General features: G+C 42.0%; 1 protein-coding gene across 5 annotated transcripts in view; it reads right to left on the bottom strand.

Annotated features, from left to right (window-relative positions):
• sipa1l2 (signal induced proliferation associated 1 like 2) overlaps positions 1 to 20,251 on the bottom strand; it is a 393,092-nt gene that overhangs the window by 225,094 nt on the left and 147,747 nt on the right. For all 5 annotated transcript variants that reach the window (XM_067984149.1, XM_067984146.1, XM_067984148.1 and 2 more), the window contains exon 4: positions 18,687 to 18,875. In XM_067984149.1, coding sequence (XP_067840250.1) covers positions 18,687 to 18,875 — 189 coding nt within the window. The remainder of the gene's footprint in view (positions 1 to 18,686; positions 18,876 to 20,251) is intronic.

Genomic DNA, 20,251 nt, shown 5'->3' on the forward strand with positions numbered 1-20,251 from the left:
TTAAAAATTTAAAATATAGGTAAAGGAATATGGATAAATTAAAGGCCACTCATTTACAGAATAATGGACAGAGTTACAGAATTCAATTCCCAAGGCACCAATAAAAATCCTAGGATACCATTTAATAAAAATAGAATTTGACTTTTTCAGTCACTAAGTCAGTGGCCCTGCTGTTACCTGCTACGTGGCACAAACACCCCTCGTTATAAAACAGTGAATCCTCTGACTCATTGCGAACGACGCCACAGGAGATCTACTGGCGTGTCTTGTCCAATTATCCCTCTCCCTCTAAACCCACTTCACCTAAAGACTGCACTTGGTCTTGACTTCCAGTGAGCAATGTCACAAGTGATCAACTAGTTACATATAAAATAACTTCACATTTCAAACAGAACAAAGCTCTCATTAATGAATCTTACCATCACAACTTCTAGTAAAAATACATTGTTACATTTAACTAAATTTACATCGTCTTGTTTCGGTCTGTTGAACATTTTGGTTTAAAAAGGAAGCACTGCTGATATCATCAGGAGCGTGGGGTTCGAAAAGTTGCTGAGCTGGAGAATTTATGGAGGCTGAATGAAGATAAATAGCTGATGCTGAAGTATACTTAAGGTGAAGGCTGATGTTAGCTGGCCTCCTCCACACTGCTGGCCTTGGTAGTTCATTCATCCCAACAGCTGTAATGATTTCATTACTCACAGCTTAAATATTTCAAAATTAGCAAATGGGCAGAACAAAAAAAAATATATTTTTTAAAACAAGGTCCCCGTTGAAATGATTTGAATTCTAAAGTTATGGTTATTAAAAGTTGTGTGTTCTCTGCCTTTTATAAAAGGTGTCAGCTATGGCTCAGTGGTATCACTCTGAATCAGAAGGTCATGGGTTCAAGCCCCACTCCAGAGACTTGAGCCCATAATCTAGGCCGACACTCCCAGTGCCAATACCGAGGAAGTGCTGCACTGTCAGAGGTGCCGTCTTTTGGATGAGACATTAAACTGAGGTCCCGTCTGCCCCCTCAATGTGAACGATCCTATTGAATAGCACCAAAGAGTTGTCTTCGCCAATATTAATCCCTCAACTAATATCTCATTCCTATTTGTGGGACATTGCTGTGTGCAAATTGGCTGCCATGTTTCCCTACATTTTTAAACAATTTTACAACACCAAGTTATAGTCCAGCAATTTTATTTTAAATTCACAAGCTTTCGGAGGCTACCTCCTTCGTCAGGTGAACGATGTGAAATTCACATCGTTCACCTGACGAAGGAGGTAGCCTCCGAAAGCTTGTGAATTTAAAATAAAATTGCTGGACTATAACTTGGTGTTGTAAAATTGTTTACAATTGTCAACCCCAGTCCATCACCGGCATCTCCACATCATCCCTACATTTTAACAGTGTCTATACCACCAATGTACTTCATTGGCTTAGTAGTACTTTGGCTCATCCTGAGAGCATAAGAATATAAGAAATAGGAGCAGGAGCAGGAGCAGGCCACACGGCTCCTTGAGCCTGCTCTGTCATTCAATCAGATCACGGCTGATCTTCCACCTCAACTCCACTTTCCTGCCCGATCCCCATATTCCTAGATTCCCCTAGGATGAAGGGGAAAAATGGCTAATGTTATAAAGTGTGCTACCATAGTTTGAAATTGAAGCCACCAAATGTATAGCTCATGATAAGCTTCTAGTTAAAAACTAAAATGTACTTGCTATACCTCACACACACATGGATTTGTTGAAAAGCCTGTACTGGGATCTTCCTACCTCTGGCACTGCAAAAGGCGTATGTTCTCATTAGAATACTTGCAACAGTCCACTGTCCAGTCATGTTCTTCTAGTCACTGATCATATCAGTGACCAAACTCTACAAGAGGCCAGAGTCAGAGGAACAAAGAGTTCGGGATACAGGAGGTTACAGACATGGGGAGGGGTGAGATCATGGAGGGATTTAAACATTAGGCTGAGAATTTCATATTTGAGGCTTTGGGGATCCGGGAGTCAATATAAGTTAGCGAACACAGGGGTGATGGGGTGAGTGGCACTTCATGCAGGATAGGACACGGGCAGCAGAGTTTTGGATGAGCTGATGGTTAAGTTGTGTGCAGGATGAGTGGCTGGCCAGGAGAGCATTTGAATAGTCAAATCTGGAGGTAACAAAAGTATGAATAAGGGTTGAGCAGCAGATGGGCTGGGGTGGAGGCGGGCAACGTCACGTGGGTGGAAATAGGTGGTCTTTATGCAGTGGATATGAGTCGGAAGCTCAGCTCAGGGTCAAGTAGAACACCACGATTGCGAACAGTCTGGTTCGGCCTCAGACAGTGGCTGGGGAGGGGGATGAAAATGGTGGTGCAGGTACAAATTTTATGGCAGGGGCCAAAGACAATGGCTTCGTTTTTCCCAATGTTTAACTGGAGGGAATTGCAGTTTTCAAAATAGAAGCTGATAAAACGTGAAGGTAGCTACTATATGATCAGCTATACAAAATCACAACCTTCGATTTAAATTTATTTCTACATAGGTTTTTCTGCAACTTCCTCAGAAACTAACACCCAACCATTAGTTTTGGCAACTGCTCAAATTAAAAGTCTATGCATTATGCAGTAAGTGCTGAGAACGTACACGGTCTAATAATTGTCAAAAAAGAAAACATTGCTCGAAGCATGGAATTCAATAAAAGTACGATGGAGTGAACAGGGATGTACTTCAAGGGTATGCAATATTGCCATTTGACGACAAGGCTTTAGTAACCCAAGTCAGTAATTTTAAAACTATGAATATTTATAAACCTATTTACAAGAAGTGTATTCAGGAAACATCCAAGTTCCAAAATTGGTTAAAGATGAATTAAATTTTCACAAAGCTTAGACTTCAAATGAAATATTTCAGTTGTCTAAGCAATGCTCACTTTACACGCTTCAATTGCCTGTCTGAGCCTTTGATCTTTCAAACACTAAGTAACCTTGCCCTTAGGACAAAACCATATCAGTTTGTAAGTTTATGTGCAACAAACTATGTTCAAATTCATGAAGATCTATTCTGACCATTATACATTAGTGAATGAGTGAATGAGTGAAGAAAACAATGACCGTATTGGGTCCAGACCATCACTAAAAACTGAAAAACCACAAATTATTGAGCTGTCCGGTAGTCAATTACAATAGAGACAGGCTAGGATCATCATAAATACATGAACAATTAGCATTTGTTGTTGTCCTTGCTCTGTTAATGAAGGAATACTACAGACATTGACAAGGAATCCGACTCAACTGAGAAAAATCAGAGATGCCCGATTCTTTAATGGACTTCTCAGCCAGACTATAATAACTTGTTCATGCCATGTAAAAGAACCTTTCTATATTCAACCATGGAACGCTGTTACAGCACTGGCTCCCCCCACCAAAACTTGTTCTCATGTTCATGGCTGGACAGTTTCCATAAGCAAACCTTGTGTGCACAGGATGGCATGCCTGGTTTTAACTATTAACCCCTAATCACACTATATTGTTCACTAAAGAGCATTTGGGATGTCCACCACATTCCCCCATCATTTCCAAAAACAAAAGAATAACATTTCCAGAAACTACTTGGTCAAGTTTATTTTCAGCTGAAATATATAGATGCAGAAAGACACAATATACTAAAAATGCAATAACTAGGCTTACAAAATAGAAGGGTTAGTCTGACTATTTAAAAACAAGAGGGACAGTCTGAAATCCGTACAGTTCTACAAAACAGAGTCCAATCATGGGAGGTGATTCCTCACGGTGCCTTATTAGCCAGCTTACATGCAGAGGCATGGCAAAGTATGGAACTAAAAACCCCAAGAAAGTGTGCAGGTTTTAAAAGCATCTATTTCTTTGATGTAAAAGCAGACCATTTGAAGATTGTCCTTACTGAACACACTTCACAGGAAACCATGCATCAATTGTCCAGGAAATCGAGCATCATTAGTGATAGAATCATACAGCACTGAAGGCGGCCATTCAGCCCATCGTGCCTGTGCCAGCTCTTTGAAAGAGCCATCCAATTTTTTTTTTATTTGTTCACGCGACGCGGGTGTCGCTGGCAAGGCCAGCATTTATTGCCCATCCCTAATTGCCCTGGAGAAGGTGGTGGTGAGCCGCCTATTTCAACCGCTGCAGTCCATGTGGTGAAGGTTCTCCCACAGTGCTGTTAGGTAGGGAGTTCCAGGATTTTGACCCAGCGACGATGAAGGAACGGCGATATATTTCCAAGTCGAGATGGTGTGTGACTTGGAGGGGAACGTGCAGTTGGTGGTGTTCCCATGTGCCTGCTGCTCTTGTCCTTCTAGGTGGTAGAGGTCACGGGTTTGGGAGGTGCTGTCGAAGAAGCCTTGGCGAGTTGCTGCAGTGCATCCTGTGGATGGTACACACTGCAGCCACGGTGAAGGGAGTGAATGTTTAGGGTGGTGGATGGGGTGCCAATCAAGCGGCTGCTTTGTCCTGGATGGTGTCGAGCTTCGAGAGTGTTGTTGGAGTTGCACTCATCCAGGCAAGTGGAGAGTATTCCATCACACTCCTGACTTGTGCCTTGTAGATGGTGGGAAGGCTTTGGGAAGTCAGGAGGTGAGTCACTTGCCGCAGAATACCCTGCCTCTGACCTGCTCTTGTAGCCACAGTATTTATATGGCTGGTCCAGTTAAGTTTCTGGTCAATGGTGACCCCCAGGATGTTGATGGTTGGGGATTCGGCGATGGTAATGCCGTTGAATGTCAAGGGGAGGTGGTTAGACTCTCTCTTGTTGGAGATGGTCATTGCCTGGTGCGAATGTTACTTGCCACTTATAGCCCAAGCCTGGATGTTGTCCGGGTCTTGCTGCATGCGGGCACGGACTGCTTCACTATCTGAGGGGTTGCGAATGGAACTGATCACTGTGCAATCATCAGCAAACATCCCCATTTCTGACCTTATGATTGAGGGAAAGTTATCGATGAAGCAGCTGAAGATGGTTGGGTCTAGGACACTGCCCTGAGGAACTCCTGCAGCAATGTCCTGAGGCGGAGATGATTGGCCTCCAACAACCACCACCATCTTCCTTTGTGCTATCCAATTCGCCCCAGTGCCCCGCTCTTTCCCCATAGCCAAGCAAATTTTTCCTTTTCAACTATATATCCAATTCCCTTTTGAAAGTTGCTATTGAATGTGCTTCCACCTCCCTTTCACCCTTCCCCAATATTTCCTGACGTTCACACTTGCCTTGCATAATGATTCAACAGAAAATAAAAGCTGACATGACTTTTTCATCACCAAGAGGAATTCACATAGAACAGCAATGCAAAGGACCCTATGGACATAAACAATGGACTGTATTTTGAGCAGCCTGTTATGCATGGAAACTAATTTGAGACATTTCCTGTTGCATACAGCCACTAGTGTTCCAATGAAGTAACTTGGATTCTCTTGTCAGCTGACACATCTCTCTACGGGCATCTCCCGTGTCTCCCATTCTCTCCATGTTCATTTTTAGTTACAGTGTTTTGCCTTCTCGTGTCCTGCCAGTTTCTCTCCCAGTTCCCTCTTACCTTTGTAGAAGATACTTTGTATATTCACTCACATGCTGCCCTGGCATGCTGGTTCAGCAATGAATCTGGTCCGCTTCCTGCTACTTGCTGTCTGCTGGCCTGCCCAATGTTTTCCCGGCCCTTGAACGTCCATCATCCTCCCAGCGCCTTCTCCAATACCTCCTGGCCTGATCTGCGATATTTACCAGTTAACTAGTAATTCAGTTCTCCCAACACTGGACCACCATTGTGGAACAGGAGGTGAGTGGGGATGAAGACGTACAGTACGGCCCCACAGTGAAGGAGCAAGGTCGGGCCATCTCTGCTGGAGGAAGCGAGGCGCATACCAGAAAAAGGCAGTGGGGAAATTTTTTAAAAGTAAGAAACATTTGGCAGGGACAGGAAGAATAAATACTTTTTTTAATTATTTACCTGAAAAAAATTGAAGGCCAGATATAGTGGGAAGTGTCTTTTGTCTTAATTTTGTATCCAATCATCTGGAAAATAATGGCCCAGAATTTGCTGTTAAACGGTGAGGCGAATGTCGCTCACCATTATTTATGCGTAAATCACACAGCAGCTTCAGGCGAGGGCAGATGCGTAGGTATATGCGCAAAATCAGAAAGTTGCTGTTCGAGATGCATCACTCTGCCATTAGCTTCACGAAAATGGCATCTCGCTGTCTGCCTCACCATCCAAATGCATTGAACGGCGCGAATTTCCTGTATTTGTGTGGTAAACATGAACTAAACCCACCACAGAAAATCAGGGCTTGTCTATTTCAGTCTAAGTACCATTTTAATGACATGATAAGTATTAATTACTGCCAATCAACCTCTCGCACTGAAAATTAACTATTACATGTGTGGAATCTCATTCCTTCAGGTTTTAATTGTTGTTGGAGTTTTAAAAAAAAATTAAATTAATATTTTTAAAAAAAACTTTTTCTCTCTCTCAATCAGATCTTTCTTTCCCTCTCTATTTCTCTTTCTGCACCTGCTTTAACATTTAATTCACCCATTCTAACTTACACTTCTCAGTCCTTGCGCTGTTGATTTCACAAACCTTTAATCTGATTGGTTAAGGAGACACCCAGTTGCTTGCCCTGTTCACTCCTGTCACAGGCGCCCAGTAGAGGGCGCCGCACCGTTTTCATCTCGCACTTCCAGCAACTTGTGGCGCAAAATATCATTGGGATATAATGGACATGGGTAAGTGTAACTAACGGCAGGCGCCATTCGTTGACCGGCTACAGCAAATTCTGGCCCAACTTCTCTCATCCGTTTTAGCTATATGGGGAAACGGAACCTTGAGTTAAGATACCTGTGCTGCAGAAAGAGTTCTGATCTCATGAGATGTGAAGATATATTACTAAATGTCTTGTGTATGGCATGCACCTCCTGTCCCCAAACTTTACTTCCTGTTGTCATTATTAAGTAACGCTTTTTTGAATTATAAAAGTTGACATACAAAATACATTTTTTTTAAAAATGTAGGAGCACTTCCAAATGAATGGCAAAATCTTCCACCCAAGCGTGGCTATCTAGTTTCCTTTCAAAAACCGCTGTGTTTAACAATTGATGGCACATCTCTTTTACCATCAACTCAGCTATTCCTACAGTCTTTTATTGTTTCTCCCACTCTTTTTCTTCTCTACACCAGTAACCTCCATTCATCATTCACCCCAATCCACTCCTTGGCTTAAGATCATACTGTAAATTTATCAACTTCTCAGATTGCAGCCACATTCACAGCTAACATTCTTCTTGTAGTGAGGGTGGAATCACTCCATTTTCTCTATGTCCTTTTATAGGGCAACAACATTCTTGGCCTCACTATTTCCTCTGATCTCAAATAGAATCCATACATCTCCTGTATTACGAAACCTATCTCCAAGAACAACAAACCACTCTTTTGTGCCATACATTGCCCTTTCAACAACTCTTAGCTCCCCATAATGCCCTAACTCACCCAAGGCTCAAGTACTGCCCCCATATCGAGTGAGGCTCTTTCGCACCTCTCTTCTGCTTGTTGACAGAATACAAGAAAAAGTTTGTTGCCCAATAAGTGATCCTACTCAATGGCAATGTTCACATGATCTTTTGTTGTCTCCTTCCTCCTTGAGTGAAAATTCGCCATTCTACACATTGTTCCTTGCATTCTCACTGCGTTGAAATTAAGACTTATCGCACTGTTTCAAGCTCAAACTCATCCTTTTCCAGAGACCTGGAACTCTGGCCCCTCTCAATATTTCCCCATGCTTACTATCTAAAGGCTTTTTACTCCAGACGTGGCATCACTCCTAACCACTCCTCCCATTTGTCTCGTTTTATCTCCGACCCTTTTCAAACTTGATAGCGTCCTGCAAAAAAAAGGTACATCACAAACATACATTCACAAGACTTTTCTTCTCTGAAAAGGCTCTAATCCAGTTGGTTATTTCCCTGTACCCCTAAGAAGTAGGCAAAAAGCAGATAGAAAAATTCTTACGGATGACAAATTTTTTAATAAAACTTCTTGGGACGTGAATGACCCCAGCCACACATCCCTAATGTCCATCCCTCATTGCCCTGAGGATATTTAGAGACAACCATGTAGCATGGGACTTGAATCACATGTAGGCCAGACTGGGTAAGGACGCCAGGTTCCCTTTCCTGAAAGACATCAGTGAGCTAGTAGAGTTTTTATGACAATCCAGCAGCTTTCAGGGTTATTTTGTCTGGTGCTAACCAACATTTACCAGATTTACTGAATTCAGTTTCACAACTTGCTGTGGTGGGAAAGGGTCAGCTAATTGTATTCAATAGCCGAGCTTTCAGAGAGGAAGGTCCGCCCTGTCTGTCAGGTTATGGTGACGTCATAACTTTAGCAAGGCCAAGACATCCAAAATCCTTGGCTTTCATTGGTTCTTATCTGTACAATAAGTTATTCTGCTGATAAGGCCAAGTATATAAGAAATTTCCTTGCTTAAAGAACAATCTTAATGGATGGCTTTTGAAATCAAAAGTCTATCCCCCTTGGTTAGTCTTCACCATCCGGGTGGCGGCAATTATCAACTCCCATCAAATAGCGAAATGGCCAAGTCTCCCTCTAACTGGGAGTGGTAGAATCCGTGAGGAGATTGTCCAGCAGCTGATGCAGTGGTCTGGTGTTAATAAGCAAGTATGGAGGCAATGGCAGGCATCAACTTGGAATCCTAACAGCTGATGCCAGAGCTTAGGCACTTAGAATTCCACAGACAATTCAGCCATGCAAAGCTGAGGAACTGACTCAGAGCACGTTTGGACGCAGATGTTTCAAAGGAGGTCAAACCCTAATGGATATTCCTAGACTGGTAGAGCTTGCTAATATTGCAACGCTAGTCCAAATGGTGTTAAACAATGTCCACACTCCACATCTGATCCACAGTAATCTGTGATGTGTGATGAACTCTGTCTCATGCCATCCAGATCCCACAGCTCTTCAGATGTGATGGATCATGCTAGCCCTGCTGTGGGCAATTTTCAAAAATACTACATTTCTAAGTAAATTCATTAAAATTATCAATACATGAATATTTTCCCATTACTTAAAAAAATAGAATCGTATAAACACACGACATATTGATTTGTATCCAAATATATAACTTAAATACCAAAAACATTTATTCTCATTAAGCTAAAATGAATTGAAAACATAACCACTCTTCTGACCAATTTTCTGTTTACCGGATAAACATGATGGACTGCACTTTGGTGAACTACCCCAGCGAGCCATGCATCTTGTTGAATTGATTCTGTATGAATACAGCAATTCAGCAAATGAACAGGATAGGGATTATGCAAGGCAGATAAATCTCTATACTTGTAATGCATAGACAGCTGTGAATTATTTATTAGACTTTGAACGGTTCAGCTTATTGTTATGCGCGGTTGAACAAAGGCCTGTCTTTTGAGTGGATTTCAGGCTTGAGATGCTACAGTAGTTTTCTACTCAACCACTGAAGTTTAATGGTACTATTAAATACTGGTCCGACCATCTAATTGCCATCAGAATGTGTCACACCCTTTTTTTTCCCCTTGTGCAAATCCCCAATACCTTATTCATACCAAGAGACAGGTTAATCAGTCATTGCTAGCGTATAATGCTGTTGTCATAGCAACACTAATTCTATCCACAAGGCAACAGCTCTTCATTTTGTCATTTCAGGTTAACCTTTTCAGAACCAATGCGTCATTTTAATATTTAAATTTTGAATAAATTACAAACTACTTTACTCCCCCCGTTAATCGACACAATAGGCTTGAGCTATCGTAATGTTTCCCTAATGAAGCTAGAATCACAAGCTGTATGGAAGAACGGGTCATTCTGAAGAATTTTTCTTTTATCCGTTCATGGGATGTGGGCGTCGCTGGCGAGGCTGGCATTTATTGCCATCCCTAATTGCCCTTTGAGAAGGTGGTGGTGAGCCGCCTTCTTGAACCGCTGCAGTCCGCGTGGTGAAGGTTCTCCCACAGAGCTGTTAGGAAGGGAGTTCCAGGATTTTGACCCAGCGACGATGAAGGAACGGCGATATATTTCCAAGTCGGGATGGTGTGTGATTTGGAGGGGAACGTGCAGGTGGTGTTGTTCCCATGTACCTGCTGCTCTTGTCCCTTTAGGTGGTAGAGGTCGCAAGTTTGGGAGGTGCTGTCGAAGAAGCCTTGGCGAGTTGCTGCAGTGCATCCCGTGGATGGTACACACTGCAGCCACTGTGCGCCGGTGGTGAAGGGAGTGAATGTTTAGGGTGGTGGATGGGGTGCCAATCAAGCAGGCTGCTTTGTCCTGGATGGTGTCGAGCTTCTTGAGTGTTGTTGGAGCTGCACTCATCCAGGCAAGTGCAGAGTATTCCGTCACACTCCTGACTTGTGCCTTGTAGATGGTGGAAAGGCTTTGGGGAGTCAGGAGGTGAGTCACTTGCCACAGAATACCCAGCCTCTGACCTGCTCTTGTAGCCACAGTATTTATATGGCTGGTTCAGTTAAGTTTCTGGTCAATGGTGACCCCCCCCAGGATGTTGATGGTGGGGGATTCGGTGATGGTAATGCCGTTGAATGTCAAGGGGAGGTGGTTAGACTCTCTCTTGTTGGAGATGGTCATTGCCTGGCACTTGTCTGACGTGAATGTTACTTGCCACTTATGAGTCCAAGCCTGGATGTTGTCCAGGTCTTGCTGTATGCGGGCTCGGACTGCTTCATTATCTGAGGGTTTGCGAATGGAACTGAACACTGCAATCATCAGCAAACATCCCCATTTCTGACCTTATGATGGAGGGAAGGTCATTGATGAAGCAGCTGAAGATGGTTGGGCCTGGGACACTGCCTTGAGGAACTCCTGCAGCAAGGTCCTGGGGCTGAGATGGTTGGCCTCCAACAACCACTACCATCTTCCTTTGTGCTAAGTATGACTCCAGCCACTGGAATGTAGCAGTGAAGGACCACTGAATAATTTCATAGCTCAGTGCTGTTGTAATTCTATACAATGGAACTTTGAATGATAATCAACTACAGGAGTATTATTGAGTGGCTTGACCAGTAAAAAAAATTCTAAAACCTGTATTGCATTGCTGGCAATCTTATACATGTGCAAAAGACCACTGTGCTGTCCATTGCATTAGCCACTAGCCACGTGGCTAACTGGGAACCCAGATGTGGCTAATTGCATTTGATTAATAAATAAAAGATGAATAATAGACTGTCGTTGGGCATGTGATCTCAATACTAATTTGCACAACATATGCATGTATACTTTAACCTTTTTGTTTGTTTGCTTTTCATCTTAGCGTTTTACCAAGAGTGTGCGATTAATTTTTGATCGTTGAGTGCTTTATGTCCGTGGTTACTGAATGATGGTAGACGTTTGTTAAGTAAATATACACATGAAATTCATTTACCTGTATTGTGTGAAAGACACTTTCTACTAAAATTAATGGATATGGCTAAACGCTGTCGTCATAGCCACACCCTGTCAGCAATTTCTATTGGACAACACAGAGTTAAACTCAACCACATCTGTTGATCTGTGGCCTCGGTCACTTAAGCCCTGGTGCCAAAAATTCTGCTTTGGCTGGGGGTGGGGGTGGGGATGGGGGGGTTGGAAGACTGACAGGTGACTGACCATTTTAGGTGTTGGCTAACTATTTGGGCCCAATCCTGGAATGGATTTTTAGGTTGGGCTGGTGCTTCCTTGAATGGCAGTGACTCCAAGGCACAGAGATTCCTTTGATAGGGAGCCCTAGAACTCTGCCTGGAGTTACTCAGAGACCAGAGATGTATAACCAGACATACCCATGAAACAGGATTACCTGGGCAGCAGACCACACTAACAACAGAATGAAGAAGTAGTCCATCATCTACTATTTCAAGTATGCTGCATCTCACTGTGATCTGGAGTGTCCTGGCCATAGCTGCTGGATACTTTTTAATTACTGCACTCAGCATGCAACTACGTCAAGTTATGGAGTGATCTGGAAGTTACACCATCCTCCTCTTTTCTTCCTCTAAGGCTAGAGTACACTGCAGCCAAGTAAAATGAATTTCCTCAGTGGTCACTGCATGTCTACAGTATTCGCCTGCTGTAGCCAGGTCTGAGGAAAATTGACTCTTTCCAAACAGTCTTTCTAAGCAGATTTTGTGGCAGATCCACAAAGGAAGTGGAAGGGGCAATGCAGAAAATACATAGTACATAGGAAGTTCCAGCAAGGCTTGCAGCTTCAGAGATTAAGAGGTAAAGGTGCATCCAGAGGGATGCTGTTAAACTATTCGATTCACAAAGTGAAGTCTAACCCTGGAAGTATTGAATGATGAGTGCCACAAGCAAATGTTTAGTATTCTTCCTCCTCCACTCCACCCCGATTCAGATAGTCCCAAGGGTTAAGACAACATTGTGGTGTCCTTACATTGGAGAATTCTACGGTTCTTACATTTACTTTAGAACCCATCAACATCTTGGGGGAAAAGCTTGACTATTTGCCCGCAGCTACACAAGATAATCGAGTGCACCTCAAACAGTGTTGTTGGTAAGAACTGGTCCAGTGACAAACTGCCACGTTATCCTCTGCTGCATGAATCCCTCAGTGACCTAGGAGTTGTGTGTTCCTGTTTAGATTTGGACTACAGGTCCAATTCTAAAGACTGACCCTCAGTGAGTCAAGGTGTTTTAGGCAAAGATATCTCAGCCTCAAGGATCATGTTTTAATACTTTAAATCTCTCTTGCTGTGCCCTTCAGGAGAGATGTAAATAAGCATCAGACTTGTCAAAGTTGTGCCTCATGGAAAACAACAAACACTTTTGCTGCTTGAAGATCCCCAGTAAGGGTGGATACAATTTGTTGGCAGATGCCACAGGAGACTGTCATTGTAAACAACGGTGTTTTTTCAAGAAAAAGAATAAAAGACTTGGTGCAGGGAAAATGTAATAATGTGAAAATTTCTAACTCAAGACGTAAACAGCAGCATGAACATTTGTGGCTAAAGATTAGAATTAGCAACCAACTCTAGGGCAAAAAGAAACAACATTTTCATACTGGGACAGCAGCTCTGGAGAAAGATCAAAACTCCTGGGACAGTGCGCCTGACTTTTCTTTTGCTTGACAAAGGGTCTATCCTTGTGCATGAAAAGGACGAACATGAATGAAGATCATTTTTTCCTCTTCATAGACAAAGTTATTGACATTGATGTCCTATAAATTGCCAGAATATTAACAAGTCAATGCATGATATTACACTGTTAATAAGGCACTCTTGGATTTCTTTGGGGAGTGGGAAAGTTAAGTCAGGAATGCTATTTTGGTTAGTTATTCAGGATATATTTGCACTATTGGCAAAAGAGCCAGAGGCGACATGAGAGAAAAAATGTTTACACAGCGAGTTGTTATGATCTGGAATGCGCTGCCTGAAAGGGTGGAGGAAGCAGATTCAATAGTAACTTTCAAAAGGGAATTGGATAAATACTTGAAAGATAAAAATTTGCAGGCCGATGGAGAAAGAGCAGGGGAGTGGGACTAATTGGACAGCTCTTTCAAGGAGTTGGCACAGCCTCCTTCTGTACGGTATTATCCTATTATTCTATAATCGATGATTCAGTGTAAGGCAGCTTCACTTCACACTAATGCTGCAGTGGTAGCATGAATGCAGCCTCAATCCTTGGTGAGGGCCCGACCAGACACCAGAGAAAAGCGAAGACCCTGGAGGAGGAGGTGGTCTTGATTTACATTTGGCTGCTTCACACCAACACTCAACTTGTCTCAGCCAATCTGCTGCTGAAACTCTCATCTATGCCTTTGTCACCTTCGGATTCCACTATTCCAATGCTCTCCTGGCCAGTCTCCCATCTTCCATCTTCTGCAAACTTCAGCTCATCCAAAACTCTGCTGCCCATATCCTATCCTGCACGAAGCCCCACTCACCCATTATTGACCTGCACTGGCTCCACTACTCCAGAATCACCCTGGAGAGCAAAGAACTGGCTTCTTTTCTCCACTACCAACTGCCCCTTAAACCTCTCTCTGTGCTCCTCCACCCTCATTCACCAACAAGTGCGAGGAACTCATGGACGACTTTGTCACTAAGATTGAGACCATCCATTCAACTGCCTCTGCTACTTTTCCCCCCACCCCACTTCTCCTTGGCTACCAAGCCAAACCTCTCCAAGGCTTCTTGCTGCCCGAGCCCTGATCCCACACCTTTCTCTAGCTTCTTTCCCCATCTCCCTTCAAGTCCTATCTGAGCTCATCTTATCCGTGAGACCCACCACCTGCTCCATTGACCCTATTCCCACTGAACTGCTGACCACCCAACTTCCATTCCTGGCCCCCATGCTAGCTGATGTAAATTATTCCCTCTCAGGTACTGTCCCCTTTTCAAAATTCCCACTCGACACCTGTCCTGGTAAACTACCGCTCCATCGCCAAGCTCCCTTCCCTCTCCAAAGTTCTTAACGCGATGTCACCTCCCAAATCCACACTCATCTTTCCTGCAATTCCACATTTGAATGTTTCCAATCAGGTTACTGCCCCAAGGTGATCGGCCCTCTTCATAAATGGCCAACTCAAACACGCCATTGAAGCATTCCCAGTGCCTTCCAGGCCACGACTCGGCTAGGGGACCCTGGTGAGCCCCACTTTTACCCATGGAGAAGAAAGCTGTACACCCAGTTCTTCCCAGTGTCCTGATCACTGGGCAAAGGGAGGCAGGAGACAAGGAAATGCCTGGCGAGGGGAAGCCATCCCCTCCTATGTCCTGGACCATATTTGGGGTGGATGGAGGTCCGGCCTACCCAGGCTATGCAGAATTCCACGGTGTCATTCTGCTGGGCAGGACCCGGTGTGTCCAGGTCTCGCCGAGCGTCTAATGCCCGATCTCTGCTGTTGTCACACCAGTTTTGGGCCCAGGATTTCTGTAGTTCAAGATCCAGCGGACGGAAGCACGTACAAGTTTTTTTTTCCAAAAATGTAATCATTTAATAGAAGTGGCAAAAAATCCTATACTTAAAAGTGAAAATGTAGCACTGCACCAGCATAACAATTGCTAGAGAGAGTCTGGTTTCAGATAGAGGCCTGGAAGTAATCAACTGTGTCACATTCAAATGATTAGAAAATTAAATTGACTGAACAATATCATATTCTGGAATTTGCTGTGTAAAAATCTTTTGTTGTTACAAGTTGTAGTTTGATGTTTTTGACTGTAAAGAATCTAACTTTATATTATCTTAGAGTAGGAAACATGATCAATTTCAATACAAATATCAAACTTTTTAAACCATGCCCGTGCCCCATTTCTGGCACGCTGTTGATTGTCCTGTGGAATCTCACCTCCCTTACAGTCATACACTTCGAATAGCTCACCCTTCAATGAATCTAAACTAGAACTAGAATTTTTCACACAAATGAATCAGGTGGGCAGACTGATGCCCTGTCCCAGATGTATTGTGTCCCAGAGCTGCAGCATTTGCAATCTCACTCTCGATTTCCCCATGTAGCAAATCTTACCAGGCTGGGTCATCAAATGGGAGACATTTCATTTATCAAGGGAGGGAAAAGTCAACAGGATTTGCCAGTATTAATCTGTTCAGGCAGAGCGACAAAAGTATTTTCATCTTATTCACAACAAGATTTCTACCAATCTGATACCATTCTGTGAGTACATCGATTTCCCCCCCCTCCCAGATGAAACTTCTTGTTAATAAATCATGAACAGTAAGTTAATTTTTTAACGAACCAATTCCTATAATTGTATGGCTATTGCCACAAAATTGTACCCATTCAACAGAAACTTACTGAAATATCAGTAAACTGCGATGGCAATGTTTCCAAAAGGTAAAGTTCTATATTATTACTTTAATCCGCTGTAGGCAGGGGTTACAGTAATAACAGGTGTCATGCAGCACCTAACACAGAAGAGCATTGTAATTTAGGATGTAAATTTAAAATCAGTAAATTTAAGTTAAATCAGTAGTAACAGCATTATGCAGTTAATAGATGTAGTGAGAAAATATGACTTGATTTTTTTTCCCGTTACTTAACAGGAATATCCATTTCATTAGAACTCAACACATGGAATTTGTGTATTTAGTAAGCTGCTGTCCACAGCCATGGTTACATCTTCCGCTCAAGTAGAATGCTGGCAGCATCAAAATCACTCACAAATTTGCCACTCTCATGAATAAGTTAATTCTGGACAAACAACAATCTTAGAGCCGGGAGAAAATGGCATACTGCCTGCCATTTGTTTTGTTTGTGGGAAGGCTATATAGCAAATGACCTGAGCAGCAGTTGCTTCTCTCCAAAGATCATGTGCTTCCAATGCAGAAACCCTCAGAACAAACACAATCTTTAATCTTGGATTATGAATTAGTCTCATCATTGTTGGGTGGTTCTGTCCTATTGAAAAACATTCCAGTGTCTGCCCAGAAGCTTTGTAAACTTGGCACATGCAATGATTTCATAAATTTAATTTCTTGCGAATGTTAGCATTTAATTAAGTTCAGTTTTCATGGCCTGTTTGTTTTTACTGATCTTGGGTCTGCAAAATTCAGGCTTGGTCTTGGAAAGGTTCTGTTTTTAAATGTATAACTGTAGTATCAGCAAAGAAGCACAAGTCTACAACTTTTAAAAGTTCATTAACAGTTTTGTCTGAAGCAATAATGTTCTGAAGGAAATACTGAATTTATTATTGCTATGTGCTGCACAATGCTTGGGGAAAACCAGAGTTAAGTTCCCTTGTGTTAATAAATGAGGTGCAATTTTATAATCTCCTCCTTGCAAAACAGCAAAAGCAGATCGCAAATGCCTCATGGTATGACAGAATTCTAACATCATATCCCAACGCACCATCACAGACGGAATCTTCTGCAGGAAAACTATGCAACAAAATTTCAAACACTTTTCAGAGAGTATAACAGTTAAATGCTGCAGTAGCATTTAATAACCTTTAAAAATAAGCAATAAACTTTAAAAATCCCCACAAATTCAAGCAATCTCACTCATCTATTTTAATGAGTGCTATTTCAAACCAAATAGAAAAAACTGTAAAATAAAGCAAATGCAGCCTGTATAATCTAACTTTCATTTTAAAACACTGAAGGGCCTTCTGTGACATTGCTTATTAGCCCCAACAAGGGCAGAACCTAAAGGTTCAGGCAGGGCTTCAGGAATCAAACTGGACATCTTTAATAGGAAAATTGAAGTGCCTTCTCCCTCCATGACATCTGAGTAACCTCTCGGGCTTCTGCATATACCATGAGCTGGAATGGCCAGCTGCAGAGCCAGCACTTGGTTGGGACTGAGGTGGTGCATTTGTAGAAGCCTGAAAGGTTACATGGGTCGAGGGAGGGGATAGAGAAGGCACTTCAGTTTTCCTACAGTGAAACCGGATGCTTGGCTTTAAAAGTGGGCACTCTGCATTGTGTTTGGCAGTTTAATTTTGCTTTGAAGCACGGAAGATAGCTGGATATGGTTCAAACAATTGATTTGTTCAGGTGCTTGAATGGAAATCTGGTGTCCACAATGCCAGATGGGCACACCACCATATTCAGAGAATAGGCATTTTCTCAGGAAACCAAAAGTCACCTGTATACATAAACTTACACGCCACATTACAGCTTCCTATTCTAACAGGCAGCTTTTTAAATTTTCAATACCGCTTTAGATATTTAGCCTTTCAGTTCCTTGCTATATTTCCTTCCTGGTTAGAGGAATAAAAGTTTTAAGCAAAAATAATATTTGTTTTTGAAGGTTTTCTGACAGATAATGAGTACAGCTTCTCCTTAACTAGAACATCAGGCGGGCAGACTGTCCCATTCATTTAAGCCTACATTTTTAGTGATCAACGATATTTTTTTTTAATATTAAATCAATTTGCATCTTTCCCTTTCTGATTATCTCTGCACCCATTCAAATAAAACAGTTGGACTATAACCTGGTGTTGTAAGATTCCTTACATTTGTCAACCCCAGTCCATCACCGGCATCTCCACCCCATTCTTAATGTAACTAAAGGTTTTGCTTATACATTTTATTCACAAGATCCCTCCAAACTAATAATGGTACAATTCATCCATAATTTCCTGCTCTTCTATTAAGCCTTATTTCTGCTGGTTGCTTTTGAGTTCTCTCTCAGGTACACACAAATAAAATAAGTGCAGCTGCTCTAATCATTTAAATGCATTAAAAATATATAACCATTAAACAATAGCAAAATTTCCAACTGCAAAATTAACGGTGCACATGTGGGGAAAAATATTGAGGGAAGGTTGTGCTGAACAAGGTAAGAGCCAGTTAAAGTAAACTTAGAGAGATGATATAACAATTTTACAGGTAAATGTAAAGGTTTTTGTATGAATTATTTAAGCTTCAGGTGCCTGTTTGAGCCTTATGTTTATTCTCTTATAATTGATGAGATTGTGGTCAAAAACATTTTCAGAAGCTTATCTCGGTGGTTTCCCTTCTCCAACATTCCAACTGTTTTATAGCTGGCTAATTGTTCATTGGTAACGACCCTCCTGCTTGTTCATTCATAGTTTTCCAATCTGTTCTTATTTCCGGCAATCACGTAACAGGGATTTGTTCCTATTTTAAATTATGATTTTTGAGCCAATCGAGTGTACCATACACTTTACATGGATAGTTATCACAGTGTAAAACTTACCCCTTGCTCATCAAGTTTCAGCAGCTGTTCCAATACTTTGAGAGAGCTTGAAGCCACCCTAAGGCACTGGATGTTCACCTCAGGTATCGCATACTCCAGCACCTCCTTCATAGGCAAACCTCGAGCAGTGCCATGTCGAGCTGTAGATGGTACAGCATCTTCCAGTACTGCTCCTCTCAGAGTGGAAAGCTAAAAAAAAACAGGGAGGAAAAAGTGTTAAGATTTAAGTCCTTTTATGACTATACAAACATTAAAATATGCTGTTTCAGCTTTGTGAAATTAAACCATGCAAATTCACTTAGCAAATTTAAAATTTACATCAATGTTGCATTATCATCTGATCCAATTTTCTACAGTTAACAGCTTGCCAAAGAAATTTATTTTTACAAAATAGCTTTACTCAGAATAGTAAACATGATACAGTATGTAAAACATAATTTATGCTGGAGATATAAGAGTTTGTTAACAATGGTAAGTAAGTAGCTAGCAAACAAACATTTTCTTACTTAAAAAAATACGAATTAATATTTTGAAATTAGCATGAAAACGAATGATGCTGATGTGGCTTGTATTGTGGCAGTTTTACCTGGGCTGGAACAGTATTCTCTAGGAGGTTTTTTAAAAATAGAGCTTTTTCTACCCCTTCTCCCCATAGAACTTTACAGCACAGAGGGAGGCCCATCATCTATGGACTGGCCCTCTGCTAGAGCAATCCCAAACTAATCCCTCTGCCCCATGCTCTCCCTATAGTCCTGTATCTTCCTTTACACCAAATCTTTATTTACTCTTCCCTTAAAAGATGCAATGATCTCTGCCTCCACTACTCCCAGTGGGAAAGCATTCCATGATCTAACTGAGTAAGGGCTTCTCTTCTCACTCTGGTGTTAGTGGCAGTTTTATACTGATGCCCCCTCTACTCTGACTCCCCTTTCATTATAATACATGCCCATTTTTCCTCTCTCTGTTCCTCCCCTCCTAGTTTATCTTTTTTTTAATAAAAAATGGCTTTCAATTTTACCATTTTGGTTTTGTCCTTTACAGGTTCCACCATTTTTGCTGTTTCACTATTTCAGGGGTAAACTTAAGAAATTAATGGGGAATGATCAGTGCTTTTAAAAAGGGGGAACAGCCACAAAAAAATAAAAGCACAGTTGGCAGAAAAAGAGGCGCAATGGGCAGAAAGCAGCCCCAACAGAAGCAGAAAGAAACACAAGAGCAATAGAGTGCTTTTTGGGGAGAAGAGTGGGGTGGTGGTGGAGGAGGATCTAATGTAACCTTTTACAATAAAGGTAAGTCAGCTACTTGGGAATTTCTGATTTTAGATTTTACATAAGAACATAAGAAATAGGAGCAGGCCAATCGGCCCCTCGAGCCTGCTCCGCCATTCAATTAGATCATGGCTAATCTGATCCTAACCTCAAATCTAAATTTTTCCTGTTCATTTAAAAGGAATTGTACAGGATTGCTAGACAAGGTCCAGATGGATTTCCACAGGGGGTGAAAAAAATCCCAAAACAATTTACATTTATATCGCTCCTTTAACATAGTAAAACGTCCCAAGGCAC

This window comes from Heptranchias perlo, chromosome 5 (assembly GCF_035084215.1).
Source record: "Heptranchias perlo isolate sHepPer1 chromosome 5, sHepPer1.hap1, whole genome shotgun sequence".
NCBI lineage: Eukaryota > Metazoa > Chordata > Chondrichthyes > Hexanchiformes > Hexanchidae > Heptranchias > Heptranchias perlo.